The 19,780-nt window shown below is 40.5% G+C and overlaps 4 protein-coding genes and 1 pseudogene across 4 annotated transcripts in view; 4 read left to right on the top strand and 1 right to left on the bottom strand.

Annotated features, from left to right (window-relative positions):
* Positions 1 to 3,408, top strand: part of LOC104766532 (nuclear pore complex protein NUP133-like) — a 5,759-nt gene extending 2,351 nt beyond the window's left edge. Inside the window, exons 4-9 of the mRNA XM_010490440.2 lie at positions 65 to 754; positions 988 to 1,709; positions 1,789 to 1,941; positions 2,133 to 2,469; positions 2,570 to 2,637; positions 2,739 to 3,408. Coding sequence (XP_010488742.1) covers positions 65 to 754; positions 988 to 1,709; positions 1,789 to 1,941; positions 2,133 to 2,469; positions 2,570 to 2,637; positions 2,739 to 3,266 — 2,498 coding nt within the window. The 3' untranslated portion in view covers positions 3,267 to 3,408. The remainder of the gene's footprint in view (positions 1 to 64; positions 755 to 987; positions 1,710 to 1,788; positions 1,942 to 2,132; positions 2,470 to 2,569; positions 2,638 to 2,738) is intronic.
* On the top strand, positions 4,120 to 5,175 carry LOC104766531 (chlorophyll a-b binding protein 151, chloroplastic-like). The gene is made up of 2 exons (XM_010490439.1): positions 4,120 to 4,334; positions 4,428 to 5,175. Exons 1-2 carry the CDS (start codon positions 4,189 to 4,191, stop codon positions 5,077 to 5,079), a joined length of 798 nt encoding a protein of 265 aa, XP_010488741.1. The 5' UTR covers positions 4,120 to 4,188; the 3' UTR covers positions 5,080 to 5,175.
* Positions 5,402 to 6,382, bottom strand: LOC104767894 (mitogen-activated protein kinase kinase 1-like). The gene has a single exon (XM_010491859.1). The coding sequence runs from the start codon at positions 6,380 to 6,382 to the stop codon at positions 5,402 to 5,404; it is 981 nt and encodes a 326-aa protein (XP_010490161.1).
* LOC104766530 (altered inheritance rate of mitochondria protein 25-like) lies at positions 13,735 to 17,609 on the top strand. Its single transcript, XM_010490437.2, has 12 exons — positions 13,735 to 14,003; positions 14,211 to 14,543; positions 14,893 to 14,979; positions 15,092 to 15,133; positions 15,268 to 15,312; positions 16,032 to 16,097; positions 16,190 to 16,246; positions 16,347 to 16,408; positions 16,655 to 16,775; positions 16,983 to 17,060; positions 17,162 to 17,268; positions 17,388 to 17,609. Exons 1-12 carry the CDS (start codon positions 13,890 to 13,892, stop codon positions 17,416 to 17,418), a joined length of 1,143 nt encoding a protein of 380 aa, XP_010488739.1. The 5' UTR covers positions 13,735 to 13,889; the 3' UTR covers positions 17,419 to 17,609.
* LOC104767893 lies at positions 18,083 to 19,313 on the top strand (annotated as a pseudogene).

Genomic DNA, 19,780 nt, shown 5'->3' with positions numbered 1-19,780 from the left:
TTTTTATTCTCTATGAAACTCAGAGTTGGTGGTAGACCCCCAGGGTCAGCTATAATTCTTTCAGGTGATGGAACAGCCACAGTTTGCTACTGTCATGGAAGTTCTACCCGTCTCTACAAGTTTGATTTACCTTATGATGCTGGCAAGGTCTTGGATGCTTCAGTTCTTTCCTCAACTGATGAACATGAATATGGTGCATGGACTGTGTTAACTGAGAAAGCAGGAGTATGGGCAATTCCAGAGAAAGCAGTTGTGCTTGGTGGAGTTGAACCTCCAGAGAGAAGTTTGTCACGCAAAAATAGTTCCAATGAGAGGTCTACACGAGACGAGACAAGGATGACACCATATGGCATTGATAGAACTGCCGGAAAGGAGATTTCTGACATACAGAATAGTGGAGATAAAGGAAACCCTAAAATGGGATTTACTCGTCAAACAGCCCGTGAGGAAGAATCAGAAGCTTTGCTTGGCCAGCTCTTTGAGAATTTTCTGTTATCTGGGAAAGTTGATGGATCCTTGGAGAAGCTTAGTCAATCTGGTGCATTTGATAGAGATGGAGAGACCAATGTTTTTGCTCGCAAAAGCAAATCTATAGTTGACACATTAGCTAAGCATTGGACAACAACTAGAGGGGCTGAGATAGTAGCTATGACTGTTATATCTTCACAATTGGTTGAGAAACAACAGAAGCATGAGAATTTTCTACACTTTCTTGCTCTATCCAAATGCCATGAGGAGCTGTGCTCTAAACAGAGTATTCACTTTTATCTCTCACTTGTTTTTTCTTCCTACTGTAGCATGATTCTACATCATTTTTGCATACATGATCAAACACTGAATTTTAATGCTTTAGATGAAACTCTAAATTATAGTAATTTCTCCCCCAAGAGTAGATGGTACTTCATAAAAAAAGCTTAGCGTATTGTTAACTGGTTCTGGTTGGCTTAAAAAATTGACCGCTGAGCTAATACGTATCTTTTATGGCAGGACATTCTTTGCAAATAATTCTGGAAAATGGTGAAAAACTTGCTGCCATGATTCAACTCCGGGAACTGCAAAATTTGATTAACCAGAATCGCTCAGCCAGATTTGGCTCTCCGCATGCTGGCTCAGAGGATCAAGTTTCATGTGCCCTTTGGGATCTTATTCAATTTGTAGGGGAGAGAGCTCGGAGAAATACCGTTCTCTTGATGGACAGAGATAATTCTGAAGTTTTCTACAGCAAGGTATCTGAACTTGAGGAAGTATTTTATTGTCTAAACAGGCAATTAGAGTACATAATCAGAGCTGACCAACCACTAGGAACGCAAGTGCAGAGAGCCTGCGAACTCTCAAATGCATGTGCTACAATTCTTCAGACTGCCTTAGATTACAAAAATGAGCATCAAATGTGGTATCCACCACTTGAAGGTTTAATACCTTGGCACTCTCAGCCTGTTGTATGTAATGGACTGTGGTGCATTGCGTCCTTTATGCTTCATCTGTTAACTGAGGGATCTAGGATTGATATATCTGCTAAATCAGATATATACATGCATCTCGAAGTACTTACTGAAGTTTTACTTGAGGCTTATGCCGGTTCTACCTTTGCAAAATTGGAGATGGAAGACGAAAAGAAAGGTCGGCGTAATGAGTACTGGACTCGGCGAGATACCATTTTTAACTCCCTTTATCAACAAGCTAAAGATTTTATGGAAGCAGAAATCCAGGTTAGCACTTCTTTGCATGTGGTGCACTGCATATCATTTTTGAGTTAAATTACACCATGAATTGGTTTTGTATCTGTAGGGCATCAGAGAAAGAACTGAAAGGACAAATGAAGATATCTTCAGAAACCGTTGCTCAAATTTGCTATCGATTGCAAAGCGACATGCAGGCTATAACATTATGTGGAGGATATGTTATGATCTTAATGATACAGGGGTGCTCAAAAACTTAATGGTATGAGCTCAGGCTTCTACTTTCCTTAGTAATCCCAAAAACGTTGGATTTTTTGGGTTTATTATGCTTATAAAATATACTCTTGAGATTGCACGTCAGACAATTTGTTGTATGATTTTTGTGTGTGGCAGTTTTTGGACTTCTTTTTCTTGTTCCTACTTAGCTAATACCCATAAAAAATTGTTGTGCAGCATGAGGGTGTGGGACAACAAGGAGGATTCAGTTACTTTGTATTCCAGCAACTCTATGATATGAAACAGTTCTCTAAACTTCTACGGCTTGGAGAAGAATTCCAGGACGAGCTACTGATATTTCTAAAGCGTCATTCTGATCTGCTGTGGCTTCATCAGGCGTTTCTTCATCAATTCTCATCTGCTTCTGACACTCTTCATACATTGGCTCTAGCACAAGATGAAGAGTCTATGACAACTATTGAAGAAAGAGCGGTGCCAGAACCTGAAGATGTACAAACAACATTCGCAGACCGCAAGAGGTTTCTGAACCTTTCAAAGATAGCCTATGTGGCAGGTATAATATATATATTTTTTGGTGGTATGTCCTTTCCACATGTTATTGTTTTTTTTTTTTGTCTTTCTTTCTGAACTTCATATTAATTGTCACATTGCAGATAAGGATGCTGATTCCGAATCGAAAGTGAAGCGCATTGAAGCTGATATCCAGTTACTGAAGCTGCAGGTATATATTCAGCTATATTAATATTTCTCCTGTATAGCATGATGGTAAAACTCAGCTATGTAAAAACTCTCTATAACCGGTGAAACCGTAATATCTGGCAGGAAGAAATAACAAAAGCCTTGCCAAATGGAGAAGCTAAAAACAAGCTGTTCAGACCCGAGGAGCTTATTGAAATTTGTCTCACTATCCAGGGCCGATGGACAGCTATAAAAGCTTTTGAGGTGTTTGCATGGACGAGCTGTTCATTCCGTGAGAATCATAGCAGTCTTTTGGAAGAATGCTGGAGAAATGCTGCGGATCAAGATGACTGGGACAGGCTCCATCAAGCCTCTACTAATGAAGGTTGGAGCGACAAAGAAACATTACAGAATCTAAGTAACACTGCCCTTTTCCAGGCTTCCCAAAGGTGTTACGGACCAACCCGAGTCAAAACTTTTGATGGGGATTTTGCACAAGTCCTTTCCCTGAGAAGAGAGAACCCTGAGGATTCAACCTCTTCCGTAGAGGAAGTGTTGATGAGCCACAAAGATTTCGCCGAGGCAGGGAAACTTATGCTAACTGCAATCATGCTGGGTTGTGTAGAAGAAGAGGGTATTGTAGCAGAAGAGTTCTTATCTCCTATGGAGTAAGTTAAATTTTCTTTCGAGTTAGAAGTGACAAATGTAAATGATTTTAAGGGGATGCCATTGATTTGAAGATGATTGCACTGCACCTTGTTTTATGAGTTACTTATTTGACTGAGATGTTTGTAAGATTTCAAGTTTTCCATTTTATGATTAAAACCAGTATTAACAACGGTTTAAAATAAAAGATAAAAGAAACACAAAACCAAGATATGAAATATCATCATGAGTCATCACAAAGAATAAGCCAATAAAACCAATCCAATAAAAATCAGTGTGAAATACTATCCTATCACTGAACCACAAGATCTTCGCACTGCCAGGTGCCACCATTACAGCCACTACCAATCTCCTCTTAGGACCAAGGAAATCTCAATTAAACTCTTTAAGAAAAAAACAATTTGGATTTGGTCCAAACCTATCCATAATATAGTTTAACAAATTTTGTTTAGTAAGCCATTGTTTTACAAATTGACTCAAATATTGTTGAACCGTACCAAACTTAAATTACCCACATTGTGAAAGTTGTTTGTTTAAACCGATCTAATCGAGTAATACAACCACGGTTTACAAAAAAAGATAACGCAGTCCAAAGATGAGATATATCATCATCACACAGAATAAGCCAATAAACCAATCCAATAAAAATCAGTGTGAAGCACTATCCTCTCACTGAACCACAACATCTTCCACCGCCAGGTGGCACCACCACAACCACTTACCAATGTTCTCTTCGGACCAAGGAAATCTAACTTAAACTCTCTCGACCAATCAGAACTCGCTTACGTGTACATATGATAATCCCCTAAGATAAACACGACCTCTGTTATAAAACTCAAATTGGTTTCAACATCTCATCTCAACTCAACTCATAACTCTCTCTTCAATCCTTCTTCTTTCATTGTAGTTGAAAACAAAGATTACGGTAATGGCTACATCAGCTATCCAGCAATCCTCCTTCGCCGGCCAAACGGCCCTCAAGCCTTCCAACGACCTCCTCCGCAAGGTTGGTGTCTCTGGTGGTGGCCGTGTGACTATGCGTCGTACCGTCAAGTCTACTCCTCAGAGCATCTGGTACTAAATTCAATCTCTCTTTCCCTCTTATTTGTTTGATCTTTGAATCTTCAGATCTGTCTAATCACCGAATACAATCTGATGTTGTAACAGGTATGGACCAGACCGTCCCAAGTACTTGGGTCCATTCTCGGAGAACACACCGTCGTACCTAACCGGAGAGTACCCAGGAGACTACGGCTGGGACACCGCTGGACTCTCGGCTGACCCTGAGACATTCGCTAAGAACCGTGAGCTTGAAGTGATCCACAGCAGATGGGCCATGTTGGGCGCTCTCGGCTGCACATTCCCTGAGATCCTCTCCAAGAACGGTGTCAAATTCGGAGAAGCCGTTTGGTTCAAAGCAGGCTCTCAGATCTTCTCAGAAGGAGGTCTTGATTACCTCGGAAACCCTAACTTGATCCACGCGCAAAGCATCTTAGCCATCTGGGCTTGTCAAGTTGTGCTCATGGGTTTCATCGAAGGCTACAGAATCGGAGGTGGACCACTCGGAGAAGGTCTTGACCCGCTTTACCCCGGAGGTGCCTTCGACCCATTGAACTTGGCAGAGGATCCAGAGGCCTTCTCTGAGCTGAAGGTGAAGGAGCTCAAGAACGGCCGTCTTGCCATGTTCTCCATGTTTGGATTCTTTGTCCAAGCCATTGTCACTGGTAAAGGTCCCATTGAGAACTTGTTTGATCACTTGGCTGATCCTGTGGCTAACAACGCCTGGTCTTACGCTACTAACTTTGCCCCCGGACAGTAATTATCATTTGTATTTGCTTCATAATCTCTCTACCTTTGTAACCTCGTGAATGTATTATGTGAACTTGTCAATTTAATGAGGTTTCTTTTGTGGGCACTTGTTTCTTGATTGATTCATACATTTGGGCTTTGGCAAGTGCCAAGATCACATGACAGGTTCATAAGAGCCGTATCTTAGTATAATTATCGGACCATACAAGAAAAATAACCAAACTACATAAATTCTCAAAGCAAACATCAAACTACATGTACCGAAGACCTTCAAGGTTATATTAAAGAATCTTAATCAAAAGCAAAACTAGGTGTCCAGGGTCTTGCTAGACTCATGAACTTTTCAATTCCCCACTAGTCTCTCCACCACCAATATTACACCTAAGTTGCGAAAGCCTGAGCTCAATTTTCTCCAACTCTAGTGTTATATCATTAGAATTATTACTCTTCACAAGAGGCGGCTCTGTGATCTTATTGACATCTCCACGCAAGTAGCAATGCCTCAACAGTGTAAAAGCGTTTTTTCTCTTGTCAGTCTCCGCGGCGAAGCAAGTCATTAAAAAGAGTTTTGCATCACAAGGAAGGTCTTTAGGAATCAAAGGCATGTAACCCTTCTTGAGATCTTCCAAGTCATAGTTTTTGCCCCACCAAGATCTCTTTCCTGTGTACATTTCCAACACTACACATCCCAACGACCATAAATCCAAACCTCTCCTAGTCTCGCCGTTGGAAACAGATTGTGGTGACATATATATAGGTGTTCCCGCAAAAGGATACTGAAGAGTCCACCAGTTTGTGTCACCCTCTCTTTTGGACAACCCGAAATCGGAAATCTTTAACTCGAAACCCGGGAAAACGAGGATGTTTTCGGGTTTGAGATCGCAGTGAACATAGCCGTGTCCATGAATTATCGCTAAACCTTCGAGAACCATACGCGTAAACCTTCTGATCAAAGGATCAGGCAGTTTCATGTCCTTGAATCTGTTCATAAAATTTCTTAAGCTTCCTCCAGATGCGTACTCCATGATAATCTTGAACTCCACGTCACCTTCGTTGTTGATACTCTCTTGCACTTTGGTCCCGTAGCATTGGACGATTCTGGAACATCCTCTGAATTCGGACAGGATCTGAAACTCTTTGTGGAGAGAGTCGGCGTGAATTACGTTGGAGCTTTTTACGGCTGCGTAAATCATTTCACCGTCGCGTCGTCCCTTGTACTTGATGAGACTCACCGAACCGGACGAACCTTTCCCAAGAAGCTTGTTGAGTTCTAACTCTACTCCTACCTTTGGAACAGAAAGATCGATTCTCATAATTACTACTTTTGCACCAAGCTTAGCAAAACCTAGGTGAAATTGAAATATGAGAATTAGCATAAATTTGGGGGAAGTCTTAGCTAATAAATAAATTAATTTACACCAAACAAAGAAACAAAATCTGTAAACAATTTCTTTTATTTAGAAAATTCAGTATTTTGATTTATTATATTATGGAAATTTATAAAATTTTGTTCTCTAATTATTATAATTATTTTTCCTGTAAATGAGTATGCATTAATTTACCAAGAAAAAGGTAATTTACGAAAAAATCAATTAATCATTGAATAATAAGTATGTCGTTGCTTCCACCCGTGGATCCTAACTAAAGCGAAGCCTTGTTGGTTGTGTATAGGCAACCTGGTTTAGCTCAGGATCTTTTAGGGTTATGAGACGTTGGGACAATGGGAATTCTTGGAGAGTGATAAAGATTGTCCTCCTGAATCTCTTGATATATTCATTGTTGGTTTGGTGTGTTGTACATTATACTAGAGAGCACTTTCTTGCCTGAGATCCGAGGTTAGTTTTCACGTGAGGTCTACAGTCTCTAGATATCTTCTCTGGTCAGGTTGAGAATTTAATGTTTCTCTAAAGAGCGCTCAGTCGGGTTGAGAATCATGTTTCTCTAAACGTATAATGAACAGTTGAATTTTGTGAGCATCATCATCTGTTGAAATGATATTCAAACAATTTGGTAAAATATATAAATCGCCTAGCACCCCCGTTTTAAGAATCTCCGTCTAGCACCGATTACATCAAGCAAAATCGCTAGACCCAAAAATGGCGAACTGCTGGTTCCCTTCGGACCGTACTTCCTCTCTAATTCCTCCTTCAACCTTGGTTGAAGGCAGCACCAATCGCCCCCCTCCTTTCCCTCCGGACCCTCAGACCAAAGCCCTCTCCCCTCCCTTCCTTCCCTTTCTGATTTCCCCCCTCTCTCCCCTATCTCTCCCAACTATGCATTCCAGTCCTCAGCTCAAACTGCTTACTTGGAGCCTGAGCGAGTGATTCTAGCACTTCCTGTTCATCACAAATCCACTCCTGTGGTGGTTAATCCCCAAGCTCAAGATATCCTCAACTCTTATTAAAAAAATTTGGGTCACAACCCTAGATCTGAAAATGCTACAGTACTAGAAAGTAAAATTTCACCATTCTCCCAAACTGATGGTTTACTCTCCACACCTCAGCCGAAGGTAGCTCGCCGCTACATAAAAGGCCTCTCGACATCACGTAACTCACTTGTGCAAGTGGCGGACTCAGCGAGTCAAGGGTGTGCAATCTCTTTGCAGCAAAATACTCCCTCTCACCCTATCATCCCAACCCCTCCCCCCTCCCTCCCCTCCTCTCATCCTCTCCATCCTCCTACCCTTCCAACCCCCCATACCTCAATTTCTGATTCTCACCCTCCCTCCCTCTCCTCCTCTCACCCTCCCTCTCTCCCACTATCTCCCCCATCTCTCCCATCTGCTACTTCCGCTCACTCTCCAATTGCAATCCCCGCAAACCCCAGTACTGTTGTGCGTCCAGCTGAGGCATCAACAAAGCAAGTACCGGCGACAAACCAAACTACTCACCAAGCCAAAACTCTAGCGCAAAAGCTAAAAAATGCAGCGGATAGATCACTTACGCGACTAGCCCCAATGGAGATTTCTCCTGAAGGAAAGCCTAGAGTCCTTATCCCGGATGCAGTGTTTCAAGAAGGCGCGGATATTCACAGAGACTTCATAATTGGGAGATTCAAAGGCCGCTTGCCAACTTACAAACACATCCAGAGTGTTCTAAGCCATATTTGGGGTCGAGGGCAACGACTTGAAATTCATCTCAATCATGCTAGTGAGGATCCCAAATGAGCATCTGCGAGCCAAGATTCTTGAAAAGAAAATGTGGTACATTGGCAAATGTATGTTCTTGGTAACTCAATGGGATGCCTCAGGTGGTGAAAATACTGATCTGGAAGCAATTCCAATCTGGGCACATCTTAAAGGAATGCCTTTTGACCTAATGCATCATAAAGGCATTAGTTTTGTAGCAGGACTTGTGGGTGAACCGAAAGAAATGGACGAGTTTACGAAGAATCTAGTAAGCTTATTTGTTGCGCATGTTAAAGTTGAACGCAATCTGAATGAACTCTGCCTTCGTCAGTTGAAGTGGTCCGGGAGAATGGTGAAATTATAACCATTGATGTCGAGTACCCTTGGGTCCCTCCCACGTGCTCTCATTGCAAAGAGATTGGACACGTCATTTGCTTCTGTCCTGCTGTTACACCATCATGGACACAGACGAAGAAAGCAAAAGAAACAAAAGAAATTGAGTCAAACGCAGATAAAGAATCAGTATCTACTAAGATCAAAGGCAAAGGCAAGTCTGACCCTGCTCTAGTTGCAACAAACCATGACTCCTGCTCTCCACCTTCCTCCTCTGCTCCTACCATTCCTGGCCACCAAAATTCAAGCCACCCTTCACAACAAACCAAAACCGTTAAACAGACAAAACAATCACAAGTTGCTCCCTCTCTTCTGCCAACCCCAACTATCAAAACCTCTAACCCATTTGATGCCCTCGTACCCTCTAACCAACCCCCTGAACCCACCCCTGAGGTCAACACCACTAACACCCCACCTTCCGAACCCAACAACACTACCAGCTTACCTTCTGATATGGTTATTGACCCGCCTCTTTGTATAATCTCTGGAGATACTCCTTCTGCTAAAGAAGGAGTTCCCCATAGTTCCTAACCTCTTACTTGTTCCTATGTATATAAAACATTTTTGTTGGAATGTTCGAGGTCTGAATGACCCGGCTAAGCATCGACCTTTTGCATCCTGGCTAGCTATTAATAAGCCTACTTTTGGTGCTCTTTTAGAAACCCATGTTAAGGAACCAAACTTGAACCGTGTTATGACTCAAACCTGTCCTGGTTGGAATTATGTCTCAAATCATAACTCTGATGAAGATGGACGCGTTGTGCTAATCTGGAAAGCCCCGGCAGATGTGACTGTCCTTCATCAGTCAAAGCATCTCCTCACCTGTGAAATCACAATACAAGGTGGACATCGATTCTTCTTCACGGCTGTGTATGCACCGAATTTGAGTGAAGAGAGAACTGACCTCTGGTGTGAACTCTTGCGGTTACATCAAAGCTTGATGCTTGACAACTTACCTTGGGCTCTTTGTGGAGATTTTAATCAGATAATACACCCCGCAGAGCACTCTAACCCGAGCATCAACCACTTCACTTCTCGAATGCTAGAGCTGAGAGACTGTCTTTTGCAGTTAGAGGTTTTTGACCTGCGGTTCCAAGGGCCTCTGTTCACCTGGACAAACAAGAACAGTACAAATCCGATAGCGAAGAAGCTGGAAAGAGTCCTTGTAAACAACCACTGGCTCACCTGCTATCCTGATAGTGTGGTCTCTTTCCTAGCTCCAGATTTCTCTGACCACTCCCCCAGTCTCATTAACCTCCATACACCCCTTCCCACCTCAGGCACCAAACCCTTCAAATTTTCCAACTTCCTCACCAAACACCCTAAATTTCTTCCCCTGATTGGAACTGCTTGGAATCGAATTGGAAGTACATCTCCTCTGGAGCCCTGTTTGTCCGCACTGAGCGCAAAACAAAAAACACTTAAAAGAGAGTTAAAAACACTTGCGAGAGAAAAAATTTCTGATATCCAAAATAGAGTTTGTGAGACTAACCGTTTGTTGCAATCTTTGCAGGTTCAGGCATTGACAACTCCATCACCCGCTCTATATGAACAAGAGAAGGAAATGCATACTAAGTGGATGTTTCTCAGAACTATTGAAGAGGCGTACTTCAGGCAAAGATCAAGAATAAACTGGCTAAAGGAGGGTGATCTTAACACTACTTACTTCCACAGAGTAATGCAGATGAGAAATGCGTTTAATGCCATCCGTTCTTTCACTTCTCTTTCGGGTTCTGTGATTGACGACCCTCTAGAAATGAGCTCCCTCGCGGTAAACCACTTCAAGGCGCTGCTTGCACCAATAGTCCTGCAACCTGTGACTGTGCCCCTTGACTGGATTCAGAATACGATTGCTTATCGCTGCTCTCCAGACCTGAAGCAAGCAATGACAAAGTTACCAACACCTGAAGAGATAAGGCGGACCATGTTTAAACTTAATTCTAACAAAGCTCCGGGACCAGACAGATTTACCTCAGCCTTCTACAAAGCATCTTGGGATAAACTTGGTGCCGAAGTAACGTCCAGCATCCTCCAATTCTTTCACTCTTCTTTCCTTCNCCAACTTCCTCACCAAACACCCTAAATTTCTTCCCCTGATTGGAACTGCTTGGAATCGAATTGGAAGTACATCTCCTCTGGAGCCCTGTTTGTCCGCACTGAGCGCAAAACAAAAAACACTTAAAAGAGAGTTAAAAACACTTGCGAGAGAAAAAATTTCTGATATCCAAAATAGAGTTTGTGAGACTAACCGTTTGTTGCAATCTTTGCAGGTTCAGGCATTGACAACTCCATCACCCGCTCTATATGAACAAGAGAAGGAAATGCATACTAAGTGGATGTTTCTCAGAACTATTGAAGAGGCGTACTTCAGGCAAAGATCAAGAATAAACTGGCTAAAGGAGGGTGATCTTAACACTACTTACTTCCACAGAGTAATGCAGATGAGAAATGCGTTTAATGCCATCCGTTCTTTCACTTCTCTTTCGGGTTCTGTGATTGACGACCCTCTAGAAATGAGCTCCCTCGCGGTAAACCACTTCAAGGCGCTGCTTGCACCAATAGTCCTGCAACCTGTGACTGTGCCCCTTGACTGGATTCAGAATACGATTGCTTATCGCTGCTCTCCAGACCTGAAGCAAGCAATGACAAAGTTACCAACACCTGAAGAGATAAGGCGGACCATGTTTAAACTTAATGCTAACAAAGCTCCGGGACCAGACGGATTTACCTCAGCCTTCTACAAAGCATCTTGGGATATACTTGGTGCCGAAGTAACGTCCAGCATCCTCCAATTCTTTCACTCTTCTTTCCTTCCCTCCGCGACCAATGCAACTATCCTTGCTCTACTTCCCAAAGTTCCTGGAGCCTCTATCATTTCGGATTTTCGTCCCATCTCGTGTCTCAATACTCTGTACAAGGTCGTTTCTAAGTTGCTAGTAGCAAGATTGAAGCCCATTCTCCCTGACCTGGTACAAAAGAATCAGACAGCTTTCATTAAAGGTCGTTTGTTAGTGGAGAATACTCTGTTAGCTGCAAAGCTGGTAAATGGCTATCATCACGAAAAAGGGCCTAAAAGAATAACCATCAAAGTGGATATCGCTAAGGCGTTTGATACGGTGAGATGGGAGTTTATTTTTAGCTGCCTTAGAGGCATTGAAGTACCGGAGACTTACCAGCGCTGGCTCAAAGCTTGCATCTGCACTCCTTCCTTCTCGGTAGGCTTCAACGGGCATGTACACGGCTACTTCAAAGGACTCCGGGGACTTCGCCAGGGAGACCCCCTCTCGCCTTATCTGTTTGTTCTAGCCATGAACTGCCTGTCAGCTTGCTTGGATAAAGCAGCAGAAGAGGGAAAAATTGGCTATCACCACAAATGCAAGGACATGAAACTTACGCACCTTTGTTTTGTAGATGATTTGCTTATATTCACATATGGGGAGGCATCCTCTGTACGCAATGTAATTCAAGTTATGAAGGAGTTTGAAGCAGTCTCGGGTCTTGCCATTAGTATACCAAAGACGAGTTTTTTCACCTCTGGTCTCTCTCAACCTGAAACAGACCAAATAACTGCTATTACGGGAATAGCTCATGGCCAGCTGCCTATCAGATACTTAGGACTACCATTGTGCACAAAGAAGCTCACCTTGTTGGATTGTGCGCCATTAATTCAGCGTGTCAAGAGCCGGTTCAACGCTTGGTCAACTAGATCGCTCTCTTTTGCAGGTCGTCTCCAACTTTTGAACTCACTTATTGCAGGGATATCAAACTTCTGGTGTTTTGGATTTGTCCTGCCAAAAAAGTGTATTAGAACAATTAACTCTCTGTCAAGTGCATTCCTATGGAAGGGGTCAACAGAGGGACATCATTCTGCAAGGGTCGCATGGGAGGTGGTAACACTAACTAAACAGGAGGGTGGCCTAGGGATCAGGGATCTACAAACTTGGAATACTGCATGTATGATAAAACTTATCTGGCTAATCTTCTTTCAATCTGGCTCAGTTTGGGTGGCGTGGTTCAGGCGGGTCGTTCTCTCTGGCAGCCTTAGCAGCTTCTGGACCAGAAAGTCAAACAGCAAACACTCTTGGTTAACCAAAAAGTTATTCAAGATTCGGGAAATGGCTTATGATTGGATTAAGATAAAACCAGGTAATGGGAGATCATGTTTGTTTTGGACTGACAACTGGAGCCAACTGGGAAAAATGACTACTTACCTCCAAGGAGATGGAATCTATCAGGTGGGCATACGNCCAACTTGGAACAATCTCTCTCTCTCTTACACTTGTGGTTCTCAGGAAGAGGAACGGCGATACAAACAACTTCACAAACCTAATTTCTTGTCGTGATTCAGGTGCATAGAATGGCTTTTCATCTGTCTCCAGAAAAATAATGGAGACTGGTTTGAGGCGGTTATTCTCAACCGACAGTCTGGTCATTTTCAACAACTAGTTCAACACTTGGTTCTATTTTAACTATGGGTTTGTAATTTATTTTCTTATCGGGCTTCCGAATTGGGCTTAGGCCACGTAAAACATTTGCTATCCTGCATTTTAAATTGAAAGCATCTTAACAAAAAAAAATCGCTAGACCCATCCTCTCTACCTTGATTAATGACTTTCTGCTTAATTTTGTATATACCGATTATTTTTGAAGCCAAATATAAATCATATATATATATTTTTGTTATTTAGACATTTAAATTAAGAGTTTATGATGTTTCACAATAACTAATGTACAAAATTTTACTGAAAATCATAAAATTTTCTTTTAAAATTATGTTTTTATGTATTTACCGTAATTTTAAAGATAATACTATAGTTTATATTTTATTGATAGTTTTTAACATAAACAGAATTATTCATATATTTAATACTATATATTTGTATTTTATTATTAAGTTAATAAAGTAACTCTAAAACTAATCCCCGATTAATTTTTGTTTTTTCTTGCTAGGCGCTAAGTCCATTCCGACCGACTAGCGTCTAGCGCCTAACGATTTTTAAAACAAGGTTTAACACATTCATTCATCAGGTTAAAAAAAAATAATAATCATAAAAATTAATTTAAAATATTAAAATGATGAATTTAGCAAAAATACGCTAATAAAAGAAAAATAAGTATGTGTTGTCAAAAAAATTAAAAAAAAAAGAAAAGAAAAATAATTATGTGTTAAGAAAAAAAAGCAAAACTTCGGCTCCCACAGGGGAACAAAAGCGACCGTTTCTGCTCATCCTCCTAGTAGCCGCCGTCAAATTTGATCGGTAAAATATTTTTTTGCCGACGTTTCTAGAAACTTCCGAGTCATGCTCTGCTTCTCTAGACGCTCTCTCTCTTCTCTTCTCCGATCAAGTTTCCATCTCCGCGGCGATGCTACGGCGGCGGTAGCTGTCTCCTGTTCCTCTCCCTTCTCTGACCTGGTACTTCCACTCAAAAATTTCAAATTTTCTCACCCCAATCGATTCTCTTGTAAACCCATTGATAATAGAATCGAATGCGTTTTCGTCAGATAGAGAGATTGATTAGGGTTTAGTTTTTTTTTGTCCTGAATCGTAATTTGAGTTTATTGAACCTTTGGATCTTACTGTTTGAATTGGATTAAGTGACGGTGTTGTTGTTTTACGTAGGTCGATGGGATCAAGAACTTGCATTCTCGAGCTGGAAATGCAATCTTGTGGAGAAGTAGTCAGCTTTGTTGTTCTCAAGGAAGGTTTTTTGAACGAGAGCAAGTGTCATTTTCTCTGTTTCGATGCTTCAGCGGTGGCAATGATAATGTTCCTCAATTGGATCGGAATTTTTTGGTTCAGCTATGGGTTTTAGAGAAGAGAAAGTTAAAGGCTTTGGAAAAGAGATATCGGATAGTTTCTAAGCATAGGAGGAATTATTCTGAACCTACACTGCAGCAACCACCAGTTAGCCAGTCTATGTCTGGTCTTCTCGAGCCTAAAACTTCTGAGGAGGTGACTCATTTATCTTTCCTTTGGCTATTAAACCATGATATAGTTAAAAAATGGTTTCTTTTTAGGTTTGGCTTTAGATTATCTTCATCTATGTATGAATGCCTGTAACTTGCAATTTGAGTTATTGGTTTAAGCGGGTGTAAAAGCATTTTCAAGTATCTTTTTTAAGGTGTCATATTAATTTGTGACAGTAGTGTAGTCTAAAACTGAACAAATGAAATCTTACTCTGTCAACTCGTATAGATGGAACCAGGTATGGAAAACTTACCACAGTAGATTCATTCATTGCACTCTTGTTTTCTCTGAGTTCAGGAGTTGGAAATCATAATCTTATTCACTTTCTTTTTAGGTCAAAATTGCTACTCTGCTTGCACGATCTAATTTGCTGGTTACAAGGGACATTGAATGGGCAAATTTGGTTCTTGGTTTTGAACAGGTATTTTTTCTGCCAGTGCTGATTTCTAAATCCCTTAAAATTCCTACCCTTTTATCTGATTTCTCTCCATGTGTAGCTGATATACTCGTGTAATCTTCTCTTCTTATTGCAGGAAAATCGCTATATTGTAGTAGATGTTTGCTATCCTCAGGCAGTAAGTCATAACATAAATTTTGGGTGTTTGCTTACTGAAGTTTTATGTCTGAAGGGCACTACTATTATATAAGACCTTGAGTTGATATCAAATTTTCCGAATTTCAAATCTCTCTTTCCTCACTTTCTTGACAGCCTGTGGGGTCTATCCGGGAACAAAGCAATCTAATTGCGCGTCAGGTTACATTCTCACTCTGAAATGTTCTTTCTTCATACCTCAACTAATATCATTATGTGTTAATAGTTCATACCCTAAATTGGCTGTCACCAATGAGCAGTGTTTTAAGTTTTGACATGTTACAACACAATTCATTGCTATTGCTAACCAATTGTGAGTATCCTTGGGTAGCCTGTCTGCACTCTAGTTCTTATATGAGGATAGGAATGGCCAGGCTTGAACTTTCTTTACTAATTGATTGTCTAGGCTTAAATTTGATTGTCGAGGCTTCACTCTTTTTTCTCACGCGTTAAATTCTCCAGCAGAAAATTTTGGATTTGTTGTTTGAACCAGGAATTTGAACATCTGTTGCTAGCTATCAATTTTTCCTCAATTGCATCTGCTATTTCGTTTTTATTATCTAGTTATCGAGTCTTTTTTTCCTCTTTTTATGTTTGGACGAAGTGTGCTGAAATTGCAACTTATCAAGGAATGATAAGTTTGCTGAAAGAACCATGTGTTTGAGTCTTCATAATAGAAAATGTAACATTACTCACTAAAAGCTTGTGTCGCCTCTATCAATTATCCCCATGCACTTAGACTAGATCTGTTTCTATTCTTCTGCTAGCTCAGAGATGTTGTATCCTGTCAATTAGATATCATGTTGGCAGTAAATTTCATATGTCAACTGTCTACCAAAATAACTAAAACCATTTCCCAATGATATCAAAAATATTTGCAGCTTCTTCGTACCCGGCGCCCATTTGTTGCTTCCATAACTGATGCTTTGGGTAATGATCTTTTCCGGGTGAGGTTCTCTTGGATTCTGCTGTTCGAAAGTTTTCGGCATGAGAACTCTTTACTTCGTTTGAGCTGAAATAATTCCTCTACATCATTTAGGTGCGCAGACCTTTCTGGTGGATCACAAGTTCAATATATGCTGAGATTGATGGAGAGGTACACTTGTGTAGGGTTTCAAGCCTTACAAAGCAGTAACTAAATGTTAAGTTGTTAACTGTTCGATTTGGGCTCATTCCCGTGTCTGGTACTGTTGTAGGAAATTGGTGTAGTTCACCGACGATGGCATCTATGGAGAAGAATTTATGATTTATACCTGGGGTAACCTTTGTTTCGAAGCATTTTTTCTTATTGGTATTCTTGAATGCTTGATTGACCTATCCAAATATCTTTTCGTTGTTATTCGGGAGAACAAAACCATGTGTGTTTGCCTCGTATAGCAATTAAGAATGGCACAGACTTACAGAGCACAGCTTATCAGTTCATAGAATCAACACGTGTTCTGCTCTTCGTTAAACTGACTAACATCTTGGAACGAACCAAATTTGTGACATTTGATGTTTGCAGGAACACCCAATTTGCAGTGGTAGAAAATCCTGGGTTCTGGAATTGGACATTTACAGTGAAGGATGCAGATGGGGAAGTGTTAGCCCAAATAGATCGTGATTGGAGGGGTTTTGGCTTTGAGGTTTGTGTTCTTTAACTTTTGTACTTCTATTGTTGCTAAAGTATACTTAAGATCTAAAATTCTAAATGTGTAGTTTATTGTGTAACACATATAGTTCATTGTGGTGACAGTAAAATTTTGTAAATGTTTTCAGTGCAATCTATGTAAGACTAGAAGACACATTGTAGATATAAAAATCTAAAACCTTTTCTTGTATATATGATACAGATATTCACAGATGCTGGGCAGTATGTGATCCGATTTGGAAAAGCTGATGCTGCTGCCAAAACCGGCCCTGCGACAATGGTATGTTTACTCCTGTGTCGTGGACTCTAGTATTTTTTGGTTTTGGTTGTTTACATTAACAGTAGACATTGACTGAGCTTTTTTTATGCAACACATGACAGATAGAAGAGCTAGAAGTGAAACGGCCATTGACTTTGTCAGAAAGAGCTGTTGTCCTCACGCTTGCTATTTCACTAGACAATGATTATTTTTCAAGACATGGTGGCTGGTAAGTTTTCCTTATAACGATCTCTCTTGTATGAAATTTTTTGGCTTATTCAGTCTCTTAATAACTACAACACTGAGAGATTTTATCTGAAAAATCATGGTCCTGGTTGTTGTTGGCAGGGGAATCCCATTCATGGCGGTGGGTGAGTAGTAGGTAGGATTCAGTTTTTTCACAATCTCTGTTTCAGGTAATGATTCGTATGGCTATCTGAAAACTCGAGCCTTGTGCTGTGTTTCTCTATGTCTCATTTCAACTCTTACGAATATGCAGAGTAGATGTAAGTGTAACTTTAAATTATTTGACATAACTCTGTTTATATAACGATGATTATTTTTGCATGATGACCAATGTGTCGAAAGAGTATTTATGATACATGTGTGCTGGGAAAAGAACTTGATCTGTCTCTGAAGTGATAGAATATACCATCTTCGTTGCAAGAACAAGATCCTCGCCATGTTTTTGACCAATGCAAATACTGCATATTATATTGACTCTCATAGTATAAGAGTTTCCTAAACTATAATGAATGCAAATATATAAATTATCTAAATAACAAATATTGAATATATTGTTCTTAATCATGTGATCTTCTAGATCTCTCTATAGTTCTGTCCTCGAAGCGTATAATACAACCAACATCCTCTCTAAGAGGTAATTTAAGCTCGCTGCCACACGTCTTGGCTGAGTAAGGGCGATGATGACCCCGGACTATTTGTAGCCATGTCGATCAATTATGTGAGAGAGCTAAGTACTCTTACCCGAACCAGTTTCTCCAATTACAACTACCACTGTTTCAACGATCTCCTCCAGATTGATGGATCGGAAGATTCACCAGCAGAAGAGTCGAAGATATAACAAAGAGCTAGCTCCCGAAAAAGGAAACGTAGCAGCAAGTAGGCAATAATGGTCGATTGCTAGAATAAAGCCAGTCAGATTCAGAGTTCCTATATTTCCATAATCAAGTCAGTCAGATTCAGAGTTCCTATATTTCCATAATCAAGTCAGTCAGATTCAGAGTTCCTATATTCCCATAATCTAGTGACGGTGTTTCTCTATAAAGACAAGAGCTTTAATTTAGTCAAACTAGGGCTTTAATTTCTGTCCATCAGAATGTTCATAGTTTCTCTCTTTTTTCCATTTTTATATTTGATATTAATCATCTTCGTAGTTAAACAAAAGTCGTCGGAACAAGAAGCCAACAGTCTAAATATCAACGAGTCCTCCTCTTCTACGTTTACCATGGAATCTGCATGCGCTGCAAATCAACAGTGCACAAAAGCCAAGGCCGAGCATTCAATTATATTCGCGAAGGCTTCCAGGTGAGCCACAAAGCTGTGGCGTTAAACAAATCCTTTGAAACAATATCTTGTCTCAAGGAGAAGAAGCTTCACCTTGTTCTTGACTTGGACCACACGCTTCTCCACACTAGAAAAGTTTCACAGCTCTCCAAAGCAGAGATGTATCTAACTCAAGTAGCGGGTTCAACAACGAGGGAAAATCTATGGCAAATCAAAGTCATGGGAGATGATCCCTTGGATCATCGCTTGGTAAAGCTACGACCTTTTCTCCGCTTCTTCTTGATAGAAGCCAGCGAGATGTTCACAATGATTGTTTACACAATGGGTAGTCGCAGTTACGCTAAAGCCATGTTGGAGCTGATTGATCCGAATAAACTTTATTTTGGTAATAGAGTGATTACAAATGACGACAGTCCTCAACTCCTCATGAGAAGACGCTTGATTTGGTTTGGCTGAGGAGCGTGGGGTGGTGATTGCTGATGATACGTGTGATATTTGGTCCGGTCGCCACAAGGATAACCTAATAGAGATTAGTAAGTACCAATATTTCAGAGTCAGTGGCCAAAAGTCAAATTCTTACTCTGAGGAGAAGACAGACGAGGGTATAAATGATGGTGGTTTGGCAAATGTTTTAAAATTGCTCAAAGATGTTCACAGTAGATTCTTCATGTCGAGGAGGAGGAGCTGGAGTCAATGGACGTCAGGTCACTGTTACAAGAGACTTTGAACTCAATGAAGAATCTGTAGAATGATGATCTCTTTCTCTGTCTTTCAAATTCTTTAGAAACTATAAAATCTTTTTTGAGAATTTTTTTGTGTGTTTTGAGATCACTGAGCATATATAGTACTTCTCCCTTTGGTCAGGCTCTCAAGAAATTTCTTCCCTTGCATTAATATATATATACATATATATATATATATATATATATTTTTTTTCTCTACTCTGGCGTTTTCGGACATTGAGTTAAACAACATGATTAGCAGTGTGTCTTCCAGCCACGAGAATATGCTAATGCTTTTCTGTTTTATGGTAATTAGGAGCTTCAAAAATATTTTAATGGTGATTTCTGACAACCATAGTTGGACTCTTACCTTAATAGCACATACTGTATGTACATTCCTCACAGAACTTAAACACTAATGCAGGTTAAAGAGTCTTTTTCATTCTAGCTGATTCCCAAAAGAACCAAATTAAAGAGCCATCTAATTTGGGG

This window comes from Camelina sativa, chromosome 19 (genome assembly GCF_000633955.1).
Source record: "Camelina sativa cultivar DH55 chromosome 19, Cs, whole genome shotgun sequence".
In the NCBI taxonomy this organism is placed as follows: Eukaryota; Viridiplantae; Streptophyta; class Magnoliopsida; order Brassicales; family Brassicaceae; genus Camelina; species Camelina sativa.
This window is presented reverse-complemented; position numbering and strand designations above follow the sequence as displayed.